This window comes from Heteronotia binoei, chromosome 21 (assembly GCF_032191835.1).
Source record: "Heteronotia binoei isolate CCM8104 ecotype False Entrance Well chromosome 21, APGP_CSIRO_Hbin_v1, whole genome shotgun sequence".
Lineage (NCBI taxonomy): Eukaryota > Metazoa > Chordata > Lepidosauria > Squamata > Gekkonidae > Heteronotia > Heteronotia binoei.
This window is the reverse complement of record NC_083243.1, coordinates 176974518-176993588: the sequence shown is the minus strand read 5'-3', so window position 1 is coordinate 176993588 and position 19071 is coordinate 176974518. Positions and strand designations below refer to the sequence as shown.

Below are 19071 nucleotides of genomic sequence, written 5' to 3'. Positions count from 1 at the left end.
AAACTATTAGGAAACATCATCTACTATGTTGGAATTCAAATAGAATGAAAGGAAGATGGAAGCTGTCTTAATCAACCAGAAGCAGGAAATCCTAGAATTTTTGGTCTACATGAATATGAAAGGAGCTAAGCCAGCAAACACTCCTATGGAAATGAACTATCTGAACCAGCAAAGAGGTAGTGAACTTCTGCCTGACAACAAGCAATTGGAAGACTTCTGTGCATAAGCACATTGATGCGTCCAAATATTAAAAGAACTGTGGGCATGTTATGTAGAAAGATGGAATCGCCAAGCAAAAGGGAGGGATGGTGGCTCAGTGGCAGAGCATCTGCTTGGGAAGCAGAAGGTCCCAGGTTCAATCCCTGGCATCTCCAAAAAAGGGTCCAGGCAAATAGGTGTGAAAAACCTCAGCTTGAGACCCTGGAGAGCCGCTGCCAGTCTGAGAAGACAATACTGACTTTGATGGACCAAGGGCCTGATTCAGTATAAGGCAGCTTCATATGTTCATATGTTCAACTGGAATGCTATCAAAAGACTTGCAAAATCCCTGCATGTTACTGCACATTTGAAACTAAAGTCGCCTACAAGTGACAATCCCAGACTAGTGGGATACGTGGATGCAGACTGGACAGGAGATACTCTACTACAGATAGTCAATCAGTGGACACTTATTCTATGGCACAGGAGTCAGCTGGAGCAGCAGGAAGCAAGAAACTGTAGCTGTATCCTCAAATGAAGCTGGATATGTATCTGCAGCAAAAGTGTGCAGACAACTGTAATGGATACTGCAACTAATACAAGACTTTAGGACAGAGGAACCCAAACCAGTACAACTCCTTGAAGACAAACAAGGATGCATAAAACTTCAACAGGCAGAGATCAACTCAAGAACTAAAAACATGGATGTGAAGCATCACCTAATAAGGAACATACAAAAAGAAGGGCTTGTTGAGTTGGACTACTGTCCGACAGATGAGATGATTGCAGACACGCTCATCAAGCCACTTTCTCAAGAAAAATGAGAAGAAAATGTAAGACGATTAATCTTGTGGACTTTGTACTCTCGACCTTGAGAAGGAGTGTTGGAAAAAAACAATGTCTGGTGGAGAGAAGAGAAAAAGACCCTGAAGGGGACAGCAAGAAAATAATTAGATAGGACAGTGAGGAGAGACCTTCTCTCTCTTGTTAAGTGTCATTCCTTGTCTGACTCTAGATTGCTATTCTTAGAGCAATTTCCTCTTCTTGGAAGTTCCACACCTCAGTCTACTCTCTTTCTCAGCTAGAGATATTGGTAGGAATCAATCTCTATCTTTCTTCTTTCCTATCAAGTATGTTAGTTTTTAAATAAGCCTTTATCTACTCTTTAATTAGATTGCATACCATTGCTGTGTTAATTACTCTGGCAGTACAACATACGTATGTACAGTGAGCTGCTGCTGCACTCCATTTTGCTCATGATTCCAAAGCAGACCGGTCCCTTTGTACAACCTGCAGTCTGTGGGCGTTTTCGCACAAAGCTTAACGCCGGAGTGACGTCCCTCTTCACCGCGCAGCGTCTGTGCGGATTTCGCACCAACTGCTCCGCAGAACCAGGAAGAGCCACGGCTTTTGCGTCGCTAACGTAAACTGGTTTTTAGCGGTTTACATTTGCGACGCAAAAGGCTCAGCACTTCGCGGCTCTTCCTGGTTCTGCGGCGCCGTTGGTGCGAAATCCGTGCAGACGCTGCGTGGTGAAGAGGGACGTCGCTCCGGGGTTAAGCTCTGTGCGAAAACGCCCTGAGTCACCGGCATGGCTAAAAGTCATCTTGTGCAATGAAAAACCTTTGTGTGATTCCATCCTCATTTTTATTCCTTTTCTTGGTATCTAGACTGTCAGCACACTATTGAAATTTAATCCTGTCCATTACTGTGGTTCCCAGGTCAAGCTGCAGAGTTTTGTGGTCCTATCCCCAATTGCGCAAACTGCTCAGACAAACATGCATGAAATGGGCAGAAGAATACAATTTATGGAAGTTCAAAAAGGGGCTGGGTACAACAGGCAGGAAGCAATTTACAGAAAGAAGTAAAAATATTTCCTCTGCTTGTATGATAGTGGAGGGTAATGGAGCTCATTATTTGCATGTGGTAGCCTCAGAATAACTTTATTTACTTACTTCTCATCTCATGGAGCAGGGTGAGAAAGATCCTAGTCAGAATACTAAGGGTGCGGTCACACCTACCATTAAAAGCGGGTGTATAGCGCTCAAATCTGAACTGCTGAATATTGAATCGATGCAGGGCAGTTCGGACGAGCATCCAAGAATGCGATTCATTCTGTTGTGCGCGATCAGACATCCAATACTATCACGCTCCTTTCTTGGAGCATGCGTAATCAGATGGTGATTTCTGGGAGGGGAGGGGGTCCATTGAACATGCGCCCAACTGTTTGGAGCTGGGAAATCAAAACTTTCTTCAGAGGCAGGGGGGAAGGGCGAAAGTTTCCAGAATTAACATTGCTGATCCAAACCACGGAACTGCCAGGAATTATTTTCCTAGAAATTGGCAGTGACAATTATATCTTGAAATCTTCCACATTGAAAAAAAAAAAAATTTCCTGTTCTGAATAGTGAGATAACGTCCCCCCCCCCACTCTCTGATCCTGTGTTGATTGGAGAAGCAGAAGCATCACCTCAGATTCCCGGATGATCTGGCAATGCGCATGTCTGCTGGGGCTTTCTTTTAAAAAAAAAGGTGAGAGGCAGTATCGCGCGTGAGCTGTCCAAACAACAAAAAGCCGATGTTGTGCCGCTGTTTTGAAAAAGGGCCGGACTTTATGTACTGTCAAATTAATGTGCCATTCATGTGTAGCAAGTCTGGATGAGCCCGGATGATGCTCGGTTGCCAGATGTGGCTGTCTGAACGAACACATTTAATCCGTCAGCCAGACGGAGCTGTGTCGTCACTGATGGTACGTGTGACCGCACCCTAAGAGTACTATTGCAAGTCAAAATCAGCCTTACTGTGCTAGATGGTCTACTAGTCTGACTCGGTATAAAACAAGCTCATATGTTGTTCATTTCTCTCTTCCATACAGGATACCGCCACATTCACCTTCTTTCCAAGGATGGCACAGGGATCCCACCAGCATCCCTTTTTGTTCATATCCAGATGTCAGACTTGTCCACTGAGATCGATTAGGTCACGCTGGTACTCCTCAGAACGCAACTCTGCCCTCTCCCACCAATAGGTGAGGGAAGTCTGGACAAGAACCATATGGAAAGACACCATGGCACTCTGTCTGCCTTCTACTGTTTCTAGGGAAAACTGGACTGGCACTACTTTGCATTACTATATTATTTATTTTTAAAAATATATTTTTGTATAATTTTGCTATTTTTTTTTTAACATTGTGATTTGCACAGATTATCAAATCCTTCGAGAAGACATACCACCTAAGTCTGTTTACTGCTACTGTTCAGTTATTAAATCTACCTCCCCTATGCACTAAGGGCAAATTAGGCTGCTGTATATTGGAAATAAACTTGTTGCTGGGCAGACAGTACCAGTAAGCTTCCGTCAGCAACTTTGCCCACTAAACCATGGCTTCTTTTTGTCTGAGTTCTGCTTCACCATGGAAGTTGGATTAGTCTGGCTGAAATCACTGAAGCAGGAGCAGCCAGCCAGCAAACGATCAGACTGTTTCTGGAAGTGCCTGGCCGCAATAAACAATACCTGGTGGATGAGCCAAAGGGTTTCCAACTGCTGCAGAAGAGTCCCTCCACAAACCAAAGCAAGACTAATAAGCCCGTGCATCTGTGCTTTTTGTCTCATGCAAATTTATCTCCGCTATCTAAAAGACAAAAGGATTTCTATTTCTCTGTAGCCTTGTTCCATGCGCAGACCTATCCTGGCTCCTAGGTAGCAGCTGAGTTCACAAATGCATGATTGTTTTGTAGAGAGATCAAATGATAGCATGCATGCATAATAAGGCACTACTCATCAAAGGCCATTGAAGAATTTGCTAATGATGGTAGTCTAGTTTAAAGCAGTTCACATTTTTGACTGGAAATTGTCAAGTGATGGGACATATAGTGATGTGCTTATGAGTGCCTTTGAGGATTACCTTCAGGATGGAAAATGTGCAAAGCCTTCTTCTCTGTCCTATGGGATTGCCTTTCTTGTCACACCTCTGATGACCAAGGAGCTCCAGCAGCTGCCCACAACTTACTTGATTTTCATATAGAAAGTTACATACTGCTGGCTAGGCCTGAGGAAGCCTTTTTTGGCCTTGTGGTAGGGATTTCTCTTTTCCCAGCTAAGATACATCTAAATAGAAAGAATTCTTTCCAAAGTTAAATTACTTGGTGTTCTTCAAAGATATAAAGTCTCCTTAAATGTTTCTCGTTTACACAGAAGCATTTAAGATGATCTGTACACATTGACCCATTTAAATGTGTACACCAGTTCAAGCCTTGCCTGCTTCCTCACAGTCTGATTTGTACTTAGGGTTGCCAATCCCCAGGTGGGGGCAGGGGATCCCCTGCTTCCGGGTCATCAGAAAGTAGGGGGAGGGGAGGGAAATGTCTGCTGGGAACTCTATTATTCCTTATGGAGATTTATTCCCATAGAAAATCATGGAGAATTGATCCGCGGGTATCTGGGGGGGGGCTGTTTTTTGGGCTAGAGGCACCAAATTTTCCGTATAGCATCTAGTGCCTCTCCCCAAAATACCCCCCAAGTTTCAAAAAGATTGGACCAGGGGGTCCAATTCTATGAGCCCCAAAAGAAGGTGCCCCTATGCTTCATGATTTCCTATGGAAGGAAGGAATTGAAAAGGTGTGCCGTCCCTTTAAATGTGATGGCCAGAACTCCCTTTGAAGTTCAATTCTGCTTGTCACAGCCTTGATCTTGGCTCCATCCCCAAAGTCTCCTGGCTCCACCCCCAAAGTCCCCAGATATTTCTTAAATTGGACTTGGCAACCCTATTTGTACTCTTCAGGTGTAGCCTAATTATACAGCATTTGAACCCAGATGCTTTAAAACTCTTGCTGACCTATTTCAATTGTTTACAGAATGGTCAAAGGCAGCAAAAGAGGATGTGTGCGCTAAGCTTTACCACACAGGAGCAAGGGTGGTGACAGTCTTATGGAGGGCATTTACTTTAGGAAGTTGTGGAAGGTAGCAGCAAAGCCCTGGTAGCAGAAAACCAAAAGGCTAGATTATTTGTCACAAGAGGAAAAGAGGCATTTGGTACTCTGAATGTTGCTCTTCATTTTAAGCTTAAACTTGCTGGACATTGCTCTAAGTCCCTTGAAATTGAACCAATGTGGAAACAGCACTGTAATGATTAAAGATGCTGCAAAGTCATCCACAATTATCCTGCTTGGTTAAAGCATGTACTTGTCTCTTGGATCCAATTAGGGCTGTCAATCCCCAGTTGGGGACTGGAGATAAACGCAAGTATCCATGAAAAATCAGCCTCAAACAAATCAGTATCACCAAAATTATACAAATATATCATAAGAACATAAGAGAAGCCATGTTGGATCAGGCCAATGGCCCATCCAGTCCAACACTCTGTATCACACAGTGGCCAAAATTTTTATTTATATATATATATATATATATATATATATATATATATATACACACACACACACACACACATATACACACACACATATATACACACACTGTGGCTAATAGCCACTGATGGACCTTTGTCTATATTTTTATCTAACCCCCTCTTGAAGCTGGCTATGCCTGTAGCCGCCGCCACCTCCTGTGGCAGTGAATTCCACATATTAATCACCCTTTGGGTGAAGAAGTACCTCCTTTTATCCGTTCTAACCCGACTGCTCAGCAATTTCATCGAATGCCCACGAGTTCTTGTATTGTGAGAAAGGGAGAAAAGGGCTTCTTTCTCTACCTTCTTCATCCCATGCATAATCTTGTAAATCATGTCACCCCGCAGTCAACGTTTCTCCAAGCTAAAGAGCCCCAAGAGTTTTAACCTTTCTTCATAGGGAAAGTGTTCCAAACCTGTAATCATTCTAGTTGCCCTCTTCTGCACTTTTTCCAATGCTATAATCCAATGCTATTATATATCAAATATAATGTCACGCTCTCATCAAATTACACACTCATAAACATACCCTAACAAATTGGAACAACAAGAGAGAACCTTGGTGTAAATATTTATAGTCCCAAATCAATGTCCAGTTTACTATCACCTGGTCCTCAAGTAAACAGAGTCTCAAGATGTGTAGCATTACATAGTCTTGAAGACAGCTTCATAATCTTGATGGTAGTCATTGCAGCAATGAGGCAGTTGCTTTATCTAGCTTTTAACAACTCATTCAGGGTATGGCAAGATCACAATTCTGAAGCACATCCAAGTAATTATTCCTTACAGCTTGGGGTGGGGTGGGGGGCTCATAGAATTGAACCCCCGATCCAATCTTTTTGAAAGTTGGGGGGGGGTGGGTGGTTTGAGGAGAGGCACCAGACGCTATGCTGAAAATTTGGTGTCTGTACCTCAAAAAACCCTCCCCCAGAGCTCCAGATAGCCATGAATCAATTCTCTATTATACCATATGAGGACCAGTCTCCATAGAGTATAATGGGGAGCCCAGCATTCAATACCCGCCCCCAGCTTTCTGATAACCCTGAAGCAGGTGGCGGGCTTCCATACCAGGGGATCTCTTGCCCCCAACTGTGGATTGGCAACCCTAATTTTGATGCCTCTCCTAAAAAAAGCCTTTAAAAATCAAAAAGATTGGACCAGGGGATCCAATTCTATGAGCCCCAAAAGAAGGTGCCCCCATCCTCCATTATTTCCAATTGAAGGAAGGCATTTAAAAGGAATGTGATAGCCAGAACTCCCTTTGGAGTTCAATCATGCTTGTCACAGTTTTGCTCCTGGCTCCATACCCAAAGTCCCCAGATATTTCCTGGGTTGGACCTGGAAACCCTAAATAGAGTTCACCCTTCAAAACAGCCATTTTCTCCAGGGGATATATAAATATACAGGCGTCAGTGTGAAAAATCACCAAAGTAGAATGGTTTAAAGTAACCACCAGTATTTACTGAGAGGCTAGCAACCTTAACCCTAAATCACCTCACTTTGCACTTTTTCTATGCCAAAGATCCATTTGCTCAGCACAGACATTCCTTCCTACTCTGTTTAAAACTCCTCCTTTGCTTATCTCGTGTCTTTACAGATACAATGTATTTGGCAATGTGAGGAATACCATTCTCTTCCAAATAGGGTGGGGGGTGGGCTGGGGGGCTCAGACCTTTACACACTGATTTATCTAAATAAAAATAGTAGTTAAAACAACAGACCAAACTACAGGAGTGGGGGAGGGAAAACATTATATAAATAATGACTGCAGTAACATTAACAGTTTGCAATGAAATGAAATAAAGGCCTAGTGGAACTGGAAGAACATACCCATCCTAAAACCTTGTGTTTTGGTAAGAATATTGATGTCCCTTTAAGTTTATATCAATAAGCAGGGCTTTTTTTTTGTAGAAAAAACCCAGCAGAAACTCATTTGCATTTTAGGTCACACCCCTGATGCCAAGCCAGCCAAAACCGCATTCTTGTGCTTTCCTGCTCAAAAAACCCCTTGTCAACAAGGCTGGCAATAAAACCTGCTGTAATGCAGAGCTCCAACAAAACTCCACAGCGACTTCCCTGACTGGGGCTGCCAACTCCAAATTGGGAAGTTCCAACTTCCTGGATATTTGGGAGTACAGACTGAGGAGGAGGAGAAGAAGGGGCTCAGCAGGGTATAATGTTATAGAGTCCAGTCCACTGTCCAAAGCTGCCATTTTCTCAAGGAGACCTGATCTCTGTAATCTGGAGGAAAATTGTAAATCTCAGGATATTTCCAGGTCCCACTTGGAGGCTTGGCAACTAAACAAGGGAAACACAGCCAAGGTGGAGCAAAATGTGAGGAGACTATGGTCGTTCTTGCACTCACCTCCAGCCGGCGCGACCCCCCTCTTCACCACGCAGGATCTGCGCAGATTTCCCACTAAATGCCGCGGAGCAGCCTTTTGCGCCGGAAACTCCTGTCGCAAAAGCCTTTTGCGCCGGAAACTGCTTTTTGGAGGTTTACGTTTGAGCGGCTTTTGCGCCGGGAGTTGAGTGCGAAAACGACCTATGAAACAAAATCAGGGCTTTTTTTTTTTGGAGCAGGAACACAGAGGAATGCAGTTCTGGCTGGCTTGGCATCAGGGGTGTGGCCTAATATGCAAATCAGTTCCTGCTGGGCTTCTTCTACAAAAAAAATCCCTGAACAAAGTACTTTGCAAACAATAATTACAGCTAATATATCACAGCTTAATATAAGAATTACACACTCTCCACGAACATTATATCAGTGCTTGACTGCACTCTGCAGTGTATTGAGTATTTATGTTCTCGGGGTTTAAAGGGAAAGCACCACAATCAACTTTTCAAGAACAATTACTTCTAAGAAAAACATGCAGACTTTGCCAGGTTTAAACAGCAATTACTTCTGTGTACAACATGCAAGGTTTGCAGTATACTCAACCAACAAAGACAACTGTCCTTGAATTACATGTAGGCTTAGAAGAATTTATTTCCTTATATTGGTATGAACCTTGGTTCCAGAGACATAGGGCTTTTTCACACAGCCTATGTATTCCAGTATGGCAGCTGGCCAGTTTCTGCTCTCATTTCAGACAGACCTGTTTCAGTAACTGGCTGCTACCGGAACACTTTTACCTTTTTAGACAGTCCCGCAGCTGTCCCGGCACTGAGGTGTGCTTCAGTCATTATTCACAAAGAGCAGTTCCTTCCAGTTTCAACCTCTCCTTCTGGGTTGAAATTGCTACGGGATGCTGTATGATATGCCCTGTAGCAATTGTGGGAGTGGCAGCCATTTTCACGCCCTTTTTTGCTAGCCAGCGTGTGCTCTCCACCTTTTTTGGGGGGGGGGGGGAGCCGGGCTAAGAGCACTATAGCGCTATAACAATATATCAAAACAGTGGGACAGCACCACCATTGGAATGCCTGGGCTCTATTGAGACACCTGAGACTGCTGCTGTTGACACTTGGTAACAAGTACCCCATTGGATACACAGTTCAAGTTGGAGATCAGGGCACCAGGCATTGGTCTGTCACCTGTTGCTAACACTTCCATGCCCACATGGGAGTCAGGAGAATGTGATGTGTTTCTAGGTGACTCTGAGGCACATAGGACAGCACGTTTAGGCGGGAGATCAGACCAACAGTGATTGGTGAGACAGATGTTGCTAACACGCGCTGGCCAGTAAAAAAAGGGCGCAAAAACTGCCGGCGCTCCCAGAAGCGAGATAAAAACCGAACAGTGTAAAATGGCCTGCTTCAGACATGGAACCATACCAGAACTAAAATCCTGTGTTTGAAACTCCCATCCCTGCCCTGGATTACTCCAGGGCAGCACAATGCTGATTCCATTCTGGTCTCCTTTGGTGAATGTGAAAAGCCACATAATCACATGGTCAAAGAAGGCGACCTTCAAAACACACAAAGATAGAAACCTAGGAAATGTGTTACCACATCACTGAATCTATACACATGGATAATCAACAGAAAAGCTTTTAGGGTTTGTAGAATCTTTCGTGATCAGTGCCGTGTTCTACTGGAGAAAGTTTTCCTTCCAGACATTTCGTTCTCAGCTGCAGAGAACATCCTCAGTGGCGTTGCAGCCGGAGCAGGCGCTCAGGCCTTCTTGGCTGCTGTGCATTGAGTGCACAGGGCTGCTGGAGAGCTGCTATTTGTAGGCTGGAGGGGGTGTGATGAAAGGGCAAATGGTTTGTGGATGTGCCCATTGTTTGGTGGGGCTTCCTGGAAGGGTAGTGATAAGGAAACTGGCTGTTGAATGTGACCATTGTTTTGTGTTAATTGCTGGGAGGGTTGGAAGGGGTTTGAAGATAAGGAAGATGGTTGTTGACTGTGCTGATTGTTCTGTGGAATTTGCTGGTTGTTCTGAGACTTTCTGCAATTTATAGTCTGTAGGGTGTTTTGCAGAGCTGGGTACCAAGCTTTTAATTCATTCTTCTAAGCCAGAGGTCCCCAACCTTTTTGGCCCCAGGGACTGGTTTTGTGGAAGACAAGTTTTCCACAGACCAGGAGCGGGGAGGGGCGATGGTTTTGGGATGTTACAATTGTGTACTTTATTTCTATTGGTTTGGTGTGGTGGTTAAGTGTGCGGACTCTTACCTAGGAGAACCAGGTTTGATTTCCCACTCCTCCACTTGCAGCTGCTGTAACGGCCTTGGGTTGGTCATAGTTCTCACAGAGTTGTCCTTGAAAGGGCAGCTTCTGGGGAGAGCCCTCTCATCTCCATCCACCTCACAGGGTGTCTGTTGTGGGAGAGGAAGGTAAAGGGGATTGTGAGCCGCTCTGAGACTCTGAAATTTGGAATGGAGGGCATGATATAAATCCAATGTGTTCTTATTATTATTACTACATTCTAGTATATAATGAAATAATTATACAACTCATGGCCTGGTTGCTAACAGGCCACGGCCCAGTACTGGTCCATGATTGGGGTTGGGGACCTCTGTCCTATGTTTAATTCAAGGACTGTTGGCTTTATTGGTCAAGTATACCACAAACCTTGCATGTTGTACACAGAAGTAACCGCTGTTTAAACCTGATAAACTTGCATGTTTTTCTTAGAAGTAATGGTTAAAAAGTTGATTGTGGTGCTTTCCCTTTAAACAGCGTGAACATAACCACTCAATGCACTGCTGAGTGCGGTCAAGCACTGATATAATGTTTGTGGAGTGTGTAATTCTTATATTAAGCTGTGATATACTAGTTGTTTGCAAAGTACTTTGTTTCACAGCCCACTTGGAGCCCACTCTATGTACCCTGACAACATTTTGTTTGATGTTCCATCCCTAGCCATGGGTTCCTTTTCCAGGTGACCGCTATAGCGCTGCTGATTCCAAAGGCTGCACTTACATTGAGGTGCCTGCTGGAAAGGCCACCTTGAATGGCTAAGTTCACTTGAGGAGCATGAGACCTAAGTACTTATTCATGGGCCAAGATCTCCCTTTAATTATGGGACTCATAGCTTATTGTTTCCTTTCTTTAGCATTTCTTCTTCCTTTTTTGTGCCCAGTTGAGTTCCTCCTTTGTTCTGCTGAAACCCTGATATTTAGGATGGGCATCTTATCTACCAAACTCAGTAGATACCCCATTCCATCTTCCCCCGGTTACTGATAGGCTGAATTTCTGTGATTTTTAAGGTTTCTGTTCTTTTTTCTGAAGGTTTTTGTGGTATTATAGCAGCTACATGGAAGACAGAAATTAAAGCTTAAACTTCTTTAGCAATTAGGAATGTTTCACCAGTTGATTTTGTACCAGTCAAGGAGAGGAGCCCTAGAAAAACAAAGCTTTGTATCAGCGTTGGCATAAATTTCCTTATTGCGGCGGTCATACTTCTGTCACACCACTACTCTGTCCTGCCTTAGCCACAAACCAATAAAGTTAAAAGCACTTGGGTTTAAGCTGGCAGAATTCCACTGAAGTCTGGGGCACAAGAGACCTTTCCAGCCACCACACGGTATTTTCAATTAGTCAGCGATTTCAAGGGGCCTAAAACCATTTCAAGCAAGTGTAATTAGCTTACCCAGCATGAATCTTGCCAATCTTTTCTCTATGCGCTGATCGATGAAAGTGACACAACGTCTTTGAGGTGCTGGTCTGTATATTGGTATACTTAAAGGCTCCCACAAACCTGCCACCTACAGTCTACTTATAAAACACATTTTGTTCTCTGAAAGTCCCTTGAAATTGTGCATAATCAATATACTTTCCTTCACACAAAGGAATTTAGAAACACATAAAACAGATAGATCACTGTTCCACTTGCAGAGGTGTTGGCACCTGAAAGAAAATCAATTGCCTATGCTGAGTGGTAAATTACAGGGAGCTGGGGTGCCTCCCCTTATCTCTTCTGATTGTTTCTGCGGATTCCAGTTTTATATGGCCAGAAAAACTTCCAGTCTGGGGTCCACATATAATTTACATCCCCCCCCCCCCACAACAGACACAACAGGATGTTTGTTGTGGGGAGGGAAAGGAGATTGTGAGCTGCTCTGAGACTCCAAGTGAAGGGCAGGGTATAAATCCAATCTCATCCTCCTTTTTATTCTCCTTTTCCTTTCAGGGGCATGATATGGCCCAACTAGGTCTATAAAAGAGACCTCTCCACCATGTTTCTCTATGGCTGATTACATGGCTGAAAAGATATAAGTCTGGTCTCCAGTATGGCATTACTTTGTTTACTTGGCTCATGTTATAACCCAGGTGGGATTTCTCTTTAGGGATTTCTGCTTGCCGCTCTCCCTCTATGCATTTTGCTTGGCCGTATGCCCATTCTCTCAGTGTGTCTTGTCACACCTTAGGAGCCCCAGTTGCCTCAGCTGACTTTGATCCACCAATAGTATCCATAGACAGAATCTATGACTTCCTTGCCCCCCCCCCCATTAAAGCACAAATTGCTCCCCTCCCCAATGCTTCTCCTAAGGAAATCCACAGAAATCATTTTCCACCTTCCATTCGTGGAAATTTTCTGTGGGATTTCATTCCCCCCTCCCCATAATTTGAGCACTGTATTGAATGTACTCACGAGTGTAACTTATAGGTCCCAGAGGAGAAAGAATATTCTGGATATACCAGCCAGGGGCACAGTCCTCTAACACTGAAGTTTCACAAGAAGCTGTGAGGCGCTTAGTATGTGATTGGTGTGGCAAAGGAATATCTGGAGCCAACTCTGTTTTGCCATTTCACCTGTTCAGATAGTCACTATGAATTATGATGGATCTCCCCCCCCCTTTACCTTTATACCTAAAGCCAGAAATTATAAATTGTATTATTTGAATTTTGATGTAAATGACTCCAACAAATTTACTGTAATATAATCAGTGATGTTATTAGACCTTTAAAAGTCATAATCAAATTACTACTGACTTAATGGAATGTAATTAAAGGAGTCCAAAGGTTTTCAGAGTTAAATCAAAAATTGTGATTTGTGAGACATCTAAACATGTGAATTTCAAAATAAGTGGATAAAAGGTAGCTGCGTGTATAGGGTTGCCCTCTTTTTCTGACAGGGCTCTTGTGGTTTTAAAAGTTCCACAGCAGGTAGAAAGTCAATAGTTTTAACTTTTCCAGCATTCTTTGTGGAAGCTGGTCCTGGTGAATTCATACCCATTACTAAAATCACTAAGAGCAAAAGTACACAAAGACATTTGGGAGTTCTCTGGTCAGAGTCCAAGGCTACTGATTCTTTCTAAATGGAAGCAATGCACGAAAGGTAAGGAGCAACTCTCCCTCCTCAACTCCATTTTCCCAATCTGAAACAGCCAGCGGAGCTGCTACTTGAACTAGTGAGGCAAACATAATAACAGACATTTGGCATGTGACTGTCACACTATCTCTTTGCTTTAAGAGAGTGAATAATCAGGAAAACAGTGTGGGGCTTGGCAGAGGGGAAGGGTAGAGGGTTAAACTTCCCCTTCTAAATCAGAGCCCTCCGGTCTATCATTTAAAAACCCCAAAAGAACAACTCTACACACTAGGGAACTCTACCCTCAGCTCTAACCTCTACTTCATCTGAAAGTATTATTTTTTAGCTATGCAGGTTTCTTCCTTCACTGACTTCAACAGAACTCATCTGGCTTAAATTCAACAACTCGGTTTGCAGATAATATAGATGTGAGAACCTGCAATGACTTGCAGGAGACCTCTCCCTTTCCCCACTCCCACTATTTCCTCTTTCCCTTTCCTTAAAGCCCCCATAGCCTCCCCTTTTCCTACGTCCTTCTCTCCTTTTAGGGTTGCCAACTTCTGGGCAGATGCTGGAGATCTCCTGGAATCACAACAGATCTCCCAGTTACGAAGATAGTTCCCCTTAGGCTCACCAGATCGAGGTTGGAAAATTCCTGGAGATTTTGGGGTGGAACTTTGGGAAGGCAAGGTTGGGGGAGGGACAGAACCTCAAGCAGGGTATCTTTATCTTCTATAATAAAAGCCCTTTTGCCTTGGCAAAACTGAGCAACCTGATCATTTGGGACTGTGGTGCATCAACCTTTGGCCCGTTTCTTCTTGTATTACTAATTCTGTTAAACCAGGGGTCCTCAAACTTTTAAAATAGGGGGCCAGTTCACTGTCCCTCAGACTGTTGGAGGGCCGGACTGTCGTTACTGTACAAGGCCGCGGGCCGTCAGTTCTCCGTCTTCTGCATCTCTCTCCCTTCCCCACACCACACACCCCAGCCTGGGAACTCACCTCACCTCGGTATCACCTCACACTCTGTCTCCGCCGCCTCAGCCCAGTGCCGGAAGTGTGCGTTGCTAACGCGAGTTTAGGTCGAACGTCACTTCCGGTCTGATTTTGCCATAACCCGGCGGGCCGCATAAACGTCCTCAGTGGGCCGCATCTGGCCCGCGGGCCGTAGTTTGAGGACCCCTGTGTTAAACTATCAGTCAAGAGTACTTGTGTTCCATTGATTGGGTCCATTCCTCTCTCCCACCCAAGTGGCTGTTGCTAGCCAGCAAAGCTGATTCTTTCAGTAAAAGGCAACCAATCTTAATTCTGGAAGTTATTGGTTATCCCTGCTCTCCCATTGGCTGAGTGGCCTTTCACACTGATTCACAGAAGAGAGAGAGATACCCTTTCCTCAATTGGCTGAGGAAGGGAGAAGGGAAGCAGCCAGAGAAAAGCTTTCCTTGATTGCCTGAGAACTCCTCCCTATCCTCCTCTGGAAAGGGGAAAAAATGGTGTCCTGTGGCAACAGACCAGATACAAAGAGAGAGAGAGATGGAGGGAAAGTGAGACACAGAGAGAGACTGAAATCCTGTGCTTAAGATCAACAATGTTATCAGCAGCGGTCATTTTGTAGAAAAATAGGTGGTGGAGCTCATCCAGGGATTGTTATGCAGCTGCAATACTATTCAATGGACAAGGAGGTGGAACTCTCAGAAAGGTGCAGGAGCTGCGCTCCTGTGAACTCCCACTGAATCTGAGGCCTGGTTATTAGAGACAGACTGTTGGTCTGAAAGGTATCACTAAAGGCCTCTGAGGCAGAACTCATTGGGGCCAGTCCTGACTACGGCTGCCAATTTCAGGTTGGTGGGAAATTCCTGGAGATTTTGTGGTGGATTTTGAGGAGGGCATAGGAGTTAGGGCTTCAGAGTGGGGTTCTTGCTGTGGAAGCCAATTGGGTGATTTTGGACCAGTCACAGACTTGCAGACTAACCTGCCTCATATGGTTGTTGTACAGATTAAAGGGAGGGGAGGAGAATGATGTAAATTGGTTTGGTTCCCCCCCCCCCCCATGGAGAAAGACTGTTCTTTTCCTAGGTGGAGGCTGCGAGGAGGGGGAAAGCTGAAGTCAGAGGGGCAGATAAAGGTAAGGAGATAGGGTTGCCAATTCCAGGTTAGGATATTCTTGGAGATTTAAGGGGTGGGGTTTGAGGAGGGGTGGGGCCTCAGACAGGTACAATGTCATTTCCTCCTGGGGAACCACTGTTGTCCCTGTGATGGCTGAAGATCACTCAGAATCACAACTGCTCTCCAGATGGCAGAGATCAGCTCCCCTTTGGGGGGGGGGAGTGAATGCCTTCACTTGGGTGGGTGGGAAGACAGCAAGGGTGGGTGGGTACTCACCCAGAGCCTCTTTCTAGAGCCCATTGTATTTTTCTCCACAATGGGTCTTGATCCTAGTAATGCTATAGTCCTAATAATGCTATAAAGTCCATCAAGCAGCCATTTTCTCCAGTGGAACTGATCACTACTATCTGGAGAACAGTTGTCATTCTGGGTAATCTCCAGCCTCCCAGGAGGCTAGCAACCCTTGTTCCACAGAAGAAAATGGGTGCTTTGGAGGTATTATACCACTCTGAGACCCCCCCCCTTAACCCCACTTTTTCCAGGCTCCTCCCTCCAAATTTCTAGGAGTTTCCTAACCTCTTTCCCTCTTTTTGGCAAACCCCATACTCTGTCCCTGCCTCATTTTCTCCTCAGCCATTCACCAACCTACCTTTTATTTGCCTCCCATCTTCAGCTATATTTATTTTTTTATTTAATTCATTTCTACCCCACCTTTCTCCACAATGGGAGCTTACATTACATTACATTCTCCACAAAGCAGCTGACATTATTCTTTTTTTTATCCACACAACAACCCTGTGAGGTAGATTAGGCTGAAAGTATGTTACTGGTCCACAGTCACACGGTGACCTTCCACAGCAAGATGGGGATTTGAACCTGGGTCTCATAGACCCTACTCTGAAGCTCTGACTACTGCACCAAACTGGCTTTCATAGGGTGGCTGCTGTTGAACAAGTAAGCAAGCAGCAGACCTGGTTCAGTCATACAAGTAGGGCTGCCAGCTCTAGGTTGGGAAATACCAGGAAATCTGGGGGGGGAGGGGTGCCTGAGGAGGGCAGGGTTTGGGGAGGGACCTCAGTGGGTTATAATGTCACACAGTCCACCCCCCGAAGTAGCCATGTTCTCCAAGAGAACTGATTCCAGGGAATCTTCAGGCTCAACCTGGAGGCTGGCAACCCTGAATACCAGTGAGGTGGTATCAAGCCACCCAGAGGCTGCTTCCAGGCCTAAGGTTGCCAACTTCCAGGCAGGACCTGTAAACATCTCAGAATTACAAATAAATTTCAGACAACAGATCAGTCCCCCTGGGGGAAATGCCTGCTTTGGATGGTGGACTCTACAGTACTGTATTCATCTGAGGCCTCTCCTCTCCCCGAACCCTGCCCTCCTCAGGTTCTATCCCAAAATCTCCAGGTATTTTCCAACCTGGAGCTGACAACCCTAGCCAGGCCTGGCCCCAATGAGTTCTCCCTCAAAGGCCAAAATAAGCCTGGAAAGGGCCATGCTCCACCCCCCTGCCCATCTACTCAGGGAAACACATCTGGAATACTGTGATTGCCTAGCAACAGGCACTGGGGAATCTGTTGCCTAAAACTACAGGTTTTTTTTATCATGTTCAGATTTTTAAAAGCTGCCCATGTTTGTTTAAAAAAAAAAGATGTCATGTTTTTCTGCAAACCTAGGGCGCTTTTCAGAATTATAGAAAGATGTCTTGCTCATTCGCAGCCCCAGTTACCAGATTTAAGTATCCAAAGATATCTGGACTTAATGGGAAGAAGGAAGCTTACCTCCGTCAGCCATTTTTAATTCATTGCTGGGTGAAGGCCTCCCTTGAGCATCTCAGTGATAAATCCAGTTGGCGACGGGCAGCTTTATCCATTGAATTAGAAGGAGTCATTGTAGTCAAGAGGCAAAGTGTTTCTTTTTTTTTAAAGCCAGTATGTTGAAGGTGATTCAGCCCTTATCATAGAGTCATCATTGCCTGTACAGTTCTTTGAATCTTGGCATTGGTACAATCTCATCTCTCCTTACCTTTAAGAATAAGCTTCCAGTTTTCACTCTGAGAAGTGATTTTTAAAGGGTCACAAAGCAAGGGTAGGACGGAAGGCCTCTTGCTTTTGTTCTGTATTTTCTGACTGCAGAATTTTGGTTTCACTTTTGTGAAGAGCAAAGTAGGGGGATGTGGACAGAACAAATGAGGGCAAGAATAGCCTGCTGAAGCAGGAAGGGCTAGTTTCACAGAAAAAAGACCCACATTCTAATAACGTATGCAAATTTTCATAAGCTTGGACAGGCTGGTTTTGGTTGAATAATTTGGATTTCTTTTCCGACTAGAAGTTGGAAATAAAGATGGAAACTCATGAGAAAATTGGAGTAACCTATCCATGGGGTCAGAGGAATAATGATGCTCCCCCAGCCCTCTTCCACAACGCCTTACCAACTTTACATCTAAAAATGTGCTTTAAAACCTTAAAAGAGGGATTGGATTTATACCGCGTCCAAGTGGAGTCTTAGAGTGGCTTGCAATCGCCTTCCCATCCTCTCCCCACAACAGACACTCTGTGAGGTAGGTGGGGCTGAGTTCAGAGCTCTTTCAAGAACTGCTCTTGAGAGAACAGCTCTGAGAGAACTGTGACTGGCCCCCAGTCACTGAGCAGCTGCATGTGGAGGAATAGGGACTCAAATACGATTCTCTAGATTAGAGTCCATGTTCATAACCACTACACAAAACTGGCACTCTTGGGATGAAGCACTAATGACTAGATATCATGTTAGAAGGGAAGGGGGGTGTCAATCATAGACCTGAATCCTTTGGCACAGACTACAGAACAGAAACAGGCACTTACAACTGCACTAAATATTTGCAGCTGCAATATATGTAAACTCCACCTTGGGTTTGTCCAGGAGTGGCAGCTCAAATGAACAGGAACATCGCGGCAATGGGAGCCAAGGAGGGTTTTTGTTTCCAGTCAGAGCTCCACCAGAAGCTTTCAGTTGCCTCATCTTCAAAAAGAGTACAAGCAGTTTCGAAACTCTGCTTGAACACAAGGCTTAGAAGATCAAGCTTCCCAGAGAGGGTCATAGACAAGATCGATTAAGTACAGCTATAAGCGTATCTTGTCACAAGGCAGAAGCCTCATAAAAGCTCTTAAGCAAATGCTCTCACTATTTAGGAGCTGGAAAAAAAATCATTATGTCAAACCTGGATCCATGCCCTGACCAGAGAGCCTCTATCATATATTGTCCTGATATTACCACCCCTCACACACACACCTTTACCGCTCCAGTGCAGTAATCCCTAATATCATGCTCATGTGTGCTGTGGAGCCTGCCAATGTATTTCCAGGTGTTCCACTTTCTTCTTTCCCAAAAGCAAGGAACTGATCATAACTTTCCTCAAACTTCTCAGTGCAGGAGGTATTTTCAGACGAGCCCGGGAGACATCACCTTTGTATCTGCAGTGACAACCCGCCTGCATCATAAGGCAAAAGCTTGGCCTGGTATCTTCCAACATTTCGCGATTGCTCCCATCCACCCCAAATGTATCCATTTCGGTGTGGCACCCACTGCCTGTGCTTGAAACGCCAAAAAATGCCCACAGATTCAACCAAGTCAGTGATCCCTATTCTAGCGTGCAAACCCAAAGAAATCCAGTGCCGTGCAAG

At 44.6% G+C, this 19071-nt stretch overlaps 1 protein-coding gene across 1 annotated transcript in view; it reads left to right on the top strand.

Moving 5' to 3' along the window:
* The window catches only part of PLCD4 (phospholipase C delta 4), a 66435-nt gene extending 63208 nt beyond the window's left edge, over positions 1 to 3227 (top strand). Inside the window, exon 16 of the mRNA XM_060263294.1 lies at positions 3074 to 3227. Coding sequence (XP_060119277.1) covers positions 3074 to 3177 — 104 coding nt within the window. The 3' untranslated portion in view covers positions 3178 to 3227. The remainder of the gene's footprint in view (positions 1 to 3073) is intronic.
* The last annotated feature ends 15844 nt before the right edge of the window (positions 3228 to 19071 follow it).